The sequence below is a fragment of the Salmo salar genome, chromosome 18 (assembly GCF_965601325.2).
Source record: "Salmo salar chromosome 18, fSalSal1, whole genome shotgun sequence".
NCBI lineage: Eukaryota > Metazoa > Chordata > Actinopteri > Salmoniformes > Salmonidae > Salmo > Salmo salar.
The window spans coordinates 100,508,661-100,520,760 of NC_138308.1; the positions used below are offsets into that span (position 1 = coordinate 100,508,661).

Genomic DNA, 12,100 nt, shown 5'->3' on the forward strand with positions numbered 1-12,100 from the left:
ACAGACAGACAGACAGACAGACAGACAGGAACATAGACTGACAGACAGGTACATAGACTGACAGACAGGTGATAGACAGACAGGAACAAATCAGACAGACAGACAGGAACATAGACAGACAGGAACACAGACAGACAGACAGACAGACAGACAGACAGACAGACAGACAGACAGACAGACAGACAGACAGACAGACAGACAGACAGACAGACAGACAGGAAAATAGACTGACAGACAGGAAAATAGACTGACAGACAGGAACATAGACTGACAGACAGGAACATAGACTGACAGACAGGTACATACACTGACAGACAGGTACATAGACAGACAGGAACAAATCAGACAGACAGACAGGAACATAGACAGACAGGAACATAGACAGACAGACAGGAAAACAGACAGACAGGCAGGAACACAGACAGACAGACAGACAGACAGACAGACAGACAGACAGACAGACAGACAGACAGACAGACAGACAGACAGACATGAACATAGACAGAAATACAGACAGGAACATACACAGACAGACAGACAGACAGACAGACAGACAGACAGACAGACAGACAGACAGACAGACAGGAACATAGACAGACAGACAGACAGACAGACAGACAGACAGACAGACAGACAGGAACATAGACAGACAGACAGACAGACAGACAGACAGACAGACAGACAGACAGACAGACAGACAGACAGACAGACAGGAACATAGACAGACAGGAACACAGACAGACAGACAGACAGACAGACAGACAGACAGACAGACAGACAGACAGACAGACAGACAGACAGACAGACAGACAGGCAGGCAGGAACACAGACAGACAGACAGACAGACAGACAGACAGACAGACAGACAGACAGACAGACAGACAGACAGAAGGACAGGTAATTAGACAGACAGGAACATAGACAGACAGGCAGGAACACAGACAGACAGATAGACAGACAGACAGACAGACAGACAGACAGACAGACAGACAGACAGACAGACAGACAGACAGCCAGGAACCAGGAACATAGACAGCCAGGAACACAGACAGACAGACAGACAGACAGACAGACAGACAGACAGACAGACAGGAAAATAGACTGACAGACAGGAAAATAGACTGACAGACAGGAACATAGACTGACAGACAGGTACATAGACAGACAGGAACAAATCAGACAGACAGACAGGAACATAGACAGACAGACAGGAAAACAGACAGACAGGCAGGAACACAGACAGACAGACAGACAGACAGACAGACAGACAGACAGACAGACAGACAGACAGACAGACAGACAGACAGACAGACAGACATGAACATAGACAGAAATACAGACAGGAACATACACAGACAGACAGACAGAAACATAGACAGACAGACAGACAGACAGACAGACAGACAGACAGACAGACAGACAGACAGACAGGAACATAGACAGACAGACAGACAGACAGACAGACAGACAGACAGACAGACAGACAGACAGACAGACAGACAGACAGACAGACAGACAGACAGACAGGAACATAGACAGACAGACAGACAGACAGACAGACAGACAGACAGACAGACAGACAGACAGACAGACAGACAGACAGACAGGAACATAGACAGACAGGAACACAGACAGACAGACAGACAGACAGACAGACAGACAGACAGACAGACAGACAGACAGACAGACAGACAGACAGACAGACAGGAACATAGATAGACAGACAGGAACATAGACAGACAGACAGGAACATAGACAGACAGACTGGAACACAGACAGACAGACAGACAGACAGACAGACAGACAGACAGACAGACAGACAGACAGACAGACAGACAGACAGACAGACAGACAGACAGACAGACAGGAAAATAGACTGACAGACAGGAACATAGACTGACAGACAGGAACATAGACTGACAGACAGGTACATACACTGACAGACAGGTACATAGACAGACAGGAACAAATCAGACAGACAGACAGGAACATAGACAGACAGGAACATAGACAGACAGACAGGAAAACAGACAGACAGGCAGGAACACAGACAGACAGACAGACAGACAGACAGACAGACAGACAGACAGACAGACAGACAGACAGACAGACAGACAGACAGACAGACAACCAGGAACATAGACAGACAGACAGACAGACAGACAGACAGACAGACAGACAGACAGACAGACAGACAGACAGACAGACAGACAGACAGACAGACAGACAGACAGACAGACAGACAGACAGACAGACAGGAACATAGCCAGACAGGAACACAGACAGACAGGAACATAGACAGACAGACAAACAGGAACACAGTTTTCACTTAAATTAATGAAATTCATGCATGTAGTTTTGGAAGCACAGAGACTTTCACACACAACTTACCTTTCTCGTTTTTGAGCTTCTCTGTAGACAGAAGATAAAACATGATGTTTTATGGGTAATTTCCTCTATTTCCTTTGATAATGTTGGTAATGTTGAGAATTACATGAATATAACAAAACACAGAGACAACATTTACCCAGCTGTCCAGTAAGGTTTTGATTGAGTTCATCTAGGGGGGAGAAATATATTCACTCAACTTGTCAAAAATATATATAGACAGACAGACAGACAGGAACACAAACAGACAGACAGACAGACAGACAGACAGACAGACAGACAGACAGACAGACAGACAGACAGACAGACAGACAGACAGACAGACAGACAGACAGACAGACAGACAGACAGACAGACAGACAGGAAAATAGACTGACAGACAGGAAAATAGACTGACAGACAGGAACATAGACTGACAGACAAGTACATAGACAGACAGGAACAAATCAGACAGACAGACAGGAACATAGACAGACAGGAACACAGACAGACAGACAGACAGACAGAGAGACAGACAGACAGACAGACAGACAGACAGACAGACAGACAGACAGACAGACAGACAGACAGACAGACAGACAGACAGACAGACAGGCAGGCAGGCAGGAACACAGACAGACAGACAGACAGACAGACAGACAGACAGACAGACAGACAGACAGACAGACAGACAGACAGACAGACAGGTAATTAGACAGACAGGAACATAGACAGACAGGCAGGAACACAGACAGACAGATAGACAGACAGACAGACAGACAGACAGACAGACAGACAGGTAATTAGACAGACAGGAACATAGACAGACAGGCAGGAACACAGACAGACAGATAGACAGACAGACAGACAGACAGACAGACAGACAGACAGACAGACAGACAGACAGACAGACAGACAGACAGACAGACAGACAGGAACATAGATAGACAGACAGGAACATAGACAGACAGACAGGAACATAGACAGACAGACAGACAGACAGACAGACAGACAGACAGAAACATAGACAGACAGACAGACAGACAGACAGACAGACAGACAGACAGACAGACAGACAGACAGACAGACAGACAGACAGACAGACAGACAGACAGGAACATAGACAGACAGACAGACAGACAGACAGGAACATAGACAGACAGACAGACAGACAGACAGACAGACAGACAGACAGACAGACAGACAGACAGACAGACAGACAGACAGACATATAGAAAGGAACACAGACAGACAGAAAGGAACACAGACGGACAGACAGAAAGGAACACAGACAGACAGACAGACAGACAGACAGACAGACAGACAGACAGACAGACAGACAGACAGACAGACAGACAGACAGAAACATAGACAGAAACATAGACAGACAGACAGACAGGAACATAGACAGACAGACAGACAGACAGGAACATAGACAGACAGACAGACAGACAGACAGACAGACAGACAGACAGACAGACAGACAGACAGACAGACAGACAGACAGACAGACAGACAGACAGACAGACAGACAGACAGACAGACAGACAGGAACATAGCTTCAGCGTGTAAATCAGCTAGAAATATGTGTCGGCATCAATTAATTGTCTCTGGCCCCCTCCCAGTTAGGGGGAGTGAAAACTGGTTGAAAACTGTTTTCTGCCCCTTCCAAAAGATAGAATTTTTAGATAATTGGCCCTCTTTCTGGGACTCACCCACAAACAGGACTAAGCCTGGCCTGTTGAGAAGTGACGGACTCCATCCTAGCTGGAGGGGTGCTCTCATCTTATCTACGAACAAAGACAGGGCTCTAACTCCCCTAGTTCCACAATGAAATAGGGTGCAGGCCAGGCAGCAGGCTGTTTTCCAGCCTGCCAGCTTAGTGGAGTCTGCCACTAGCACAGTCAGTGTAGTCAGCTCAGCTATCCCCATTGAGACCGTGTCTGTGCCTCAACCTAGGTTGTGCAAAACTAAACATGGCGGTGTTCGCCTTAGCAATATCACTAGAATAAAGACCTCCTCCATTCCTGCCATTATTGAAAGAGATCGTGATACCTCACATCTCAAAATAGGGCTACTTAATGTTAGATCATTCACTTCAAAGGCAGTTATAGTCAATGAACTAATCACTGATCAAAATCTTCATGTGATTGGCCTGACTGAAACATGGCTTAAGTCTGATGAATTTACTGTGTTAAATGAGGTCTCACCTCCTGGTTACACTAGTGACCATATCCCCCGCGCATCCGGCAAAGGCGGAGGTGTTGCTAACATTTACGATAGCAAATTTCAATTTACAAAAAGAAAAACAATGACGTTTTCGTCTTTTGAGCTTCTAGTCATGAAATCTATGCAGCCTACTCACCCACTTTTTATAGCTACTGTTTACATGCCTCCTGGGCCATATACAGCGCTCCTCACTGAGTTCCCTGAATTCCTATCGAACATTGCAGTCATAGCAGATAATATTCACATTTTTGGTGACTTTAATATTCACATGGAAAAGTCCACAGACCCTCTCCAAAAAGCTTTCGGAGCCATCATCGACTCAGTGGGTTTTGTCCAACATGTCTCTGGACCTACTCACTGCCACAGTCAAACTCTGGACCTAGTTTTGTCCCATGGAATAAATGTTGTGGATATTAACCTGTTGGGGCTAGGGGGCAGTATTTGCACGGCCGGATAAAAAACATACCCGATATAAACTGGTTACTACTTTCACGTCCTGACCAGTATTAGGGATTATTTGTAATTGTAGTTTGGTCAGGACGTGGCAGAGGGTATTTGTTGTATGTGGTCTGGGGGTTATGTGTAGGTTAGAGGGGCGTTGTATTTATGTGTTCCGGGGTTTGGGTGTATGTTCTGGTTTTTGGTTGTCTAGGGTTTTTCTGGTTTGTGTATTTCTTTGTTGTCTGTGTGGCTCTCGATCAGGAACAGCTGTACATCGTTGTTCCTGATTGAGAGTCATATTTAGGGAGCTTGTTTTCACCTGGGGTTTTGTGGGTAGTTGATTTTGCTAGTTGTCATAGCCTGCAAAACTGTCTCCTATCGTGTTGTCTGCATTTCTTGTTTTTTCCATGTTCAATGTGTTTAATAAATATCATGATGAGCACGCAACCCGCTGCGTATTGGTCCGACAGTGATTTCACATTATCAGACGACAAGGAATGTGACAACTACTCTTGCCCAGAAACGAGAATATGCATATAATTAGTAGATTTGGTTAGAAAATACTCTAAAGTTTCTAAAACTGTTTGAATGGTGTCTGTGAGTATAACAGAACTCATATGGCAGGCCAAAACCTGAGAAGATTCCATACAGGAAGTGCCCTGTCTGACAATTTGTTGTCCTTCAGTTGCATCTCTATCGAAAATAGAGCATCTCTGCTGTAACATGACATTTTCTAAGGCTTCCATTGGCTCTCAGAAGGCACCAGAAAGTGTAATGGGGTGTCTGCAGTCTCTGGGCGAAGTACAGCAGCTCTGTTTGTGAGTAGTCAGCCTGGGAACAGTGAGACTGAGAAGCGCGTTCTGAGAATTGTCATTTTTTTTCTTTCAGCCTTTGAATGAATACAACGTCGCCCGGTTGGAATATTATCGCTATTTTACGAGAAAAATAGCATAAAAATGTATTTTAAACACGTTTGACATGCTTCAAAGTACGTTAATGTAATATTTTGAATTTTTTTGTCACGAAATGAGCTCGAGTGTCACCCTTCGGATAGTGACCTGAACGCACGAACAAAACGGAGGTATTTGAATATAACTATGGATTATTTGGAACCAAAACAACATTTGTTGTTGAAGTAGAAGTCCTGGGAGTGCATTCTGACAAAGAACAGCAAAGGTAATCGAAATTTTCTTATAGTAAATCTGAGATTGGTGATGGCCAAACTTGGTGGGTGTCAAATTAGCTAGCCGTGATGGCCGAGCTATGTACTCAGAATATTGCAAAATGTGCTTTCGCCGAAAAGCTATTTTAAAATCTGACACCGCGATTGCATAAAGGAGTTATGTATCTATAATTCTTAAAATAATTGTTATGAATTTTGTGAACGTTATCATGAGTAATTTAGTAAATTCACTGGAAGTTTGTGGCGGGTATGCTAGTTCTGAACATCACATGCTAATGTAAAAAGCAGTTTTTTGATATAAATATGAACTTGATTGAACTAAACATGCATGTATTGTATAACATAATGTCCTAGGAGTGTCATCTGATGAAGATCATCAAAGGTTAGTGCTGCATTTAGCTGTGTTTTTTTTGTGTTTTTTTTGTGACATATATGTTTGCTTTGAAAATGGCTGTGTGATTATTTCTGACTGGGTACTCTCCTAACATAATCTACTGTTTTGCTTTCGCTGTAAAGCCTTTCTGACATAATCCAGGGAGGTTAATGTTTTTCCTCATAATCCTGGACTATCGGACCACCATTTTATTACGTTTGTAATCGCAACAAATAATCTGCTCAGACCCCAACCAGGGAGCATCAAAAGTTGTGCTATAAATTCTCAGACAACCCAAATATTCCTTGATGCCCTTCCAGACTCCCTCTGCCTACCCAAGGACACCAGAGAACAAAAATCAGTTAACCACCTAACTGAGGAACTCAATTTAACCTTGCGCAATACCCTAGATGCAGATGCACCCCTAAAAACTAAAAACATTTGTCATAAGAAACTAGCTCCCTGGTATACAGAAAATACACAAGCTCTGAAGCAAGCTTCCAGAAAATTGGAACGGAAATGGCGCCACACCAAACTGGAAGTCTTCCGACTAGCTTGGAAAGATAGTACCGTGCAATATCGAAGAGCCCTCACTGCTGCTCGATCATCCTATTTTTCCAACTTAATTTAGGAAAATAAGAACAATCTGAAATGTCATTTTGATACTGTCGCAAAGCTAAATAAAAAGCAGCATTCTCCAAGAGAGGATGGCTTTCACTTCATCAGTAATAAATTCATGAACTTCTTTGAGGAATAGATCATGATCATTAGAAAGCAAATTACGGACTCCTCTTTAAATCTGCGTATTCCTCCAAAGCTCCGTTGTCCTGAGTCTGCACAACTCTGCCAGGACCTAGGATCAAGGGAGACACTAAAGTGTTTTAGTACTATATCTCTTAACACAATGATGAAAATAATCATGGCCTCTAAACCTTCAAGCTGCATACAGGACCCTATTTCAACTAAACTACTGAAAGAGCTGCTTCCTGTGCTTGGCCCTCCTATGTTGAACATAATAAACGGCATTCTCTATCCACAAGATGTGTACCAAGCTCACTAAAAGTGGCAGTAATAAAGCCACTTTCAGCCATCTGTCCTCGTGCTCCTAGATCTTACTGCTGCTTTTGATACCATCGATCACCACATTCTTTTGGAGAGATTGGAAACCCAAATTGGTCTACATGGACAAGTTCTGGCCTGGTTTAGATCTTATCTTTTGGAAAGATATCAGTTTGTCTCTGTGAATGGTTTGTCTTCTGACAAATCAACTGTAAATTTCGGTGTTCCTCAAGTTTACGTTTTAGGACCACTATTGTTGTCACTATATATTTTACCTCTTGGGGATTTCATTCAAAAACATAATGTTAAATTTCACTGCTATGCGGATGACACACAGCTGTACATTTCAATGAAACATGGTGAAGCCCCAAAATTGCCCTCCCTGGAAGCCTATGTTTCAGACATAAGGAAGTGGATGGCTGCAAACGTTCTACTTTTAAACTCGGACAAAACACAGATGCTTGTTCTAGGTCCCAAGAAACAAAGAGATCTTCTGTTGAATCTGACAATTAATCTTGATGGTTGTACAGTCGTCTCAAATAAAACTGTGAAGGACCTTGGCGTTACTCTGGACCCTGATCTCTCTTTTGAAGAACATATCAAGACTGTTTCAAGGACAGCTTTTTTCCATCTACGTACCATTGAAAAAATCTGAAACTTTCTGTCCAAAAATGGTGCAGAAAAATGTATCCATGCTTGTGTTACTTCTATGTTGGACTACTGCAATGCTCTACTTTCCGGCTACCCGGATAAAGCACTAAATAAAATTCAGTTAGTGCCAAATACGGTTTCTAGAATCCTGACTAGAACCAAAAAATGTGATCATATTACTCCAGTGCTAGCCTCCCTACACTGGCTTCCTGTTAAGGCAAGGGCTGATTTCAAGGTTTTACTGCTAACCTACAAAGCATTACATGGGCTTGCTCCTACCTATCTTTCCGATTTGGTCCTGCCGTACATACCTACACGTACGCTACGGTCACAAGATGCAGGCCTCCTAATTGTCCCTAGAATTTCTAAGCAAACGGCTGGAGGTAGGGCTTTCTCCTATAGAGCTCCATTTTTATGGAATGGTCTGCCTACCCATGTGAGAGACGCAGACTCGGTCTCAACCTTTAAGTCTTTACTAAAGACTCATCTCTTCAGTGGGTCCTATGATTGAGCGTAGTCTGGCCCAGGAGTGTGAAGGTGAACGGAAAGGCTCTGGAGCAACGAAACGCCCTTGCTGTCTCTGCCTGGCCGGTTCCCCTCTCTCCACTGGGATTCTCTGCCTCTAACCCTATTACAGGGGATGAGTCACTGGCATATTGGTGTTCTTCCATGTCGTCCCTAGGAGGGGTGCATCACTTCAGTGGGTTGAGTCACTGACGTGGTCTTCCTGTCTGGGTTGGCGCACCCCTTGGGTTGTGCCGTGGCGCAGATCTTTGTGGTCTATACTCGGCCTTGTCTCAGGATGGTAAGTTGGTGGTTGAAGATATCCCTCTAGTGGTGTGGGGGCTGTGCTTTGGCAAAGTGGGTGGGATTATATCCTGCCTGTTTGGCCCTGTACGGGGGTATCATCGGATGGGGCCACAGTGTCTCCTGACCCCTCCTGTCTCAGTCTCCAGTATTTATGCTGCAGTAGTTTATGTGTCGGGGGGCTAGGGTCAGTCTGTTACATCTGGAGTATTTCTTCTGTCTTATCCGGTGTCCTGTGTGAATTTAAGTATGCTCTTTCTTTCTTTCTTTCTTTCTTTCTTTCTTTCTTTCTTTCTTTCTTTCTTTCTTTCTTTCTTTCTTTCTTTCTTTCTTTCTTTCTTTCTTTCTTTCTTTCTTTCTTTCTTTCTTTCTTTCTTTCTCTTTCTCGGAGGACCTGAGCCCTAGGACCATGCCTCAGGACAACCTGGCATGATGACTCCTTGCTGTCCCCAGTCCTGTCACGTCCTGACCAGTAAAAGGGGTTATTTGTGATCTTAGTTTGGTCAGGGCGTGGCAGGGGGGTGTTTGTTTTATGTGTTTTAGGGGTTTTGGGTGATGTTCTATGTTATTCTATTTCTATGTTTATTCTAGGTTGTCTAGTTCTATGTTGGGATTGGTTGGGGTTGGTCTCTAATTGGAGGCAGCTGAATCTGATTGCCTCTGATTAGAGACCATATTTAAGTAGGGGTTTTTCTCATTGTGTTTTGTGGGTGGTTATTTTCTGTTTAGTCGTTAGTGTACCTGACAGAACTGTTTGGCTGTCGTTTTCTAGTTTTGTTTAAGTGTTCTAATAAAATATTAATATGAGCAGTCAACCCGCTGCGCCTTGGTCTATTCCCTTCGACGGCCGTGATAAGTCCACCTGGCCGTGCTGCTGCTCCAGTTTCAACTGTTCTGCCTGCGGCTATGGAACCCTGACCTGTTCACCGGACGTGCTACCTGTCCCAGACCTGCTGTTTTCAACTCTCTAGAGACAGCAGGAGCGGTAGAGATACTCTCAATGATCGGCTATGAAAGCCAACTGACATTTACTCTTGAGGTGCTGACTTGTTGCACCCTCGACAACTACTGTGATTATTATTTTTTGACCCTGCTGGTCATTTATGAACATTTGAACATCTTGGCCATGTTCTGTTATAATCTCCACCCGGCATAGCCAGAAGAGGACTGGCCACCCCTCATATTCTGGTTCCTCTCTAGGTTTCTTCCTAGGTTTTGGCCTTTCTACACCTGCATTGCTTGCTGTTTGCGGTTTTAGGCTGGGTTTCTGTGCAGCACTTTGAGATATCAGCTGATGTAAGAAGGGCTATATAAATAAATGTCATTTGATTTTGATTTGAACACAGACAGACAGACAGACAGACAGACAGACAGACAGACAGACAGACAGACAGACAGACAGACAGACAGACAGACAGACAGACAGACAGACAGACAGACAGACAAGAACATAGACAGACAGACAGGAACATAGACAGACAGGAACACATACAGACAGACTTGAACACATACAGACAGACAGGAACATATCAGACAGACAGACAGGAACATATCAGACAGACAGACAGGAACACATACAGACAGGAACATATCAGACAGACAGACAGGAACACATACAGACAGACAGACAGACAGACAGACATGTAAATCGACAGACAGACATGTACATAGACAGACAGACATGTACATAGACAGACAGACAGGAACATAGATAGACAGACAGGTACATAGACAGACAGGTACATAGACAGACAGGAACATAGACAGACAGGAACATCGACAGACAGACAGGAACATAGACAGACAGACAGGAACATAGACAGACAGACAGACAGACAGACAGACAGACAGACAGACAGACAGACAGACAGACAGACAGACAGACAGACAGACAGACAGACAGACAGACAGACAGACAGACAGACAGACAGGAACAAAGTTTTCACTTAAATTAATGAAATACATGCAGTTGCACACAACTTTCACACACAACTAACCGTGCGATATATATAGTATATAGCGTAGTTAATCAGTTTAATATATAGTGTAGTTAACCAGTGTAATATATAGTGTAGTTAATACATAGTGTAGTTAATCAGTGTAATATATAGTGTAGTTAACCAGTGTAATATATAGTGTAGTTAATAAGTGTAATATATAGTGTAGTTAACTAGTGTAATATATAGTGTAATATATAGAGTAGTTAATTGGTGTAATATATAGTGTAATATTTAGTGTAGTTAATTAGTGTAATATATAGTGTAGTTAACCAGTGCAATATACAGTGTAATAGATAGTGTAGTTAGCCAGTGTAATTAACCAGTGTAATATATAGTGTAGTTAACCAGTGTAATATATAGAGTAGTTATCTGTTGTAATATATAGTGTAATATATAGTGTGGTTAATTAGCGTAATATATAGTTTAGTTAATCGGTGTAATACAGTATAGTTAATCAGTTTAATATACAGAGTAGTTAGCCAGTGTAATATTTAGTGTAGCTAACGAGTGAAATGTATAGTGTAGTTGATCTGTGTAACAGAGTGTAGTTAACCAGTGTAATGTGTAGTGTAGTTAATCAGTGTACTATATATAGTGTAGTTAATCAGTGTAATAAATAATGTAGTTAATCTGTGTAATATATAGTGTAAAATATAGTGTAGTTAATCAGTGTAATATATAGTGTAATATATAATGTGGTTTATCGGCGTAATAGTAGTTAAATAGTTTAATATACAGTATAGTTAGCCAGTGTAATATATAGTGTAATAAACCAGTATATTGAATAGTGTAGTTAATTTGTGTAATATATAGTGCAATATATAGTATGATTAATCAGTTTAATGTACAATATACAGTGTAGTTAATCAGTGAAATACAGTGTAGTTAACCAGTGTAACTAACCAGTGTAATATATGGTGTAATATATAGTGTGGTTATCCAGTATCATATATATAGTGTTGTTAAGTACATTAATATATAGTGCAGTTA

General features: G+C 42.5%; 2 protein-coding genes across 3 annotated transcripts in view; one reads left to right on the forward strand and one right to left on the reverse strand.

The window, feature by feature from the left end:
* The window catches only part of LOC145861820 (butyrophilin subfamily 1 member A1), a 315,627-nt gene that overhangs the window by 57,461 nt on the left and 246,066 nt on the right, over nucleotides 1–12,100 (forward strand). The window lies entirely within an intron of this gene.
* Nucleotides 1–12,100, reverse strand: part of LOC145861819 (butyrophilin subfamily 2 member A1) — a 73,702-nt gene that overhangs the window by 25,942 nt on the left and 35,660 nt on the right. Inside the window, exon 8 of one of the 2 annotated variants that reach the window (XM_082965425.1) lies at nucleotides 2,442–2,560. The exons of the other annotated variant lie outside the window; for it this stretch is intronic. Coding sequence (XP_082821551.1) covers nucleotides 2,457–2,560 — 104 coding nt within the window. The 3' untranslated portion in view covers nucleotides 2,442–2,456. Of the gene's footprint in view, nucleotides 1–2,441; nucleotides 2,561–12,100 lie in introns of those variants that run through there. 2 annotated transcript variants of the gene reach the window in all.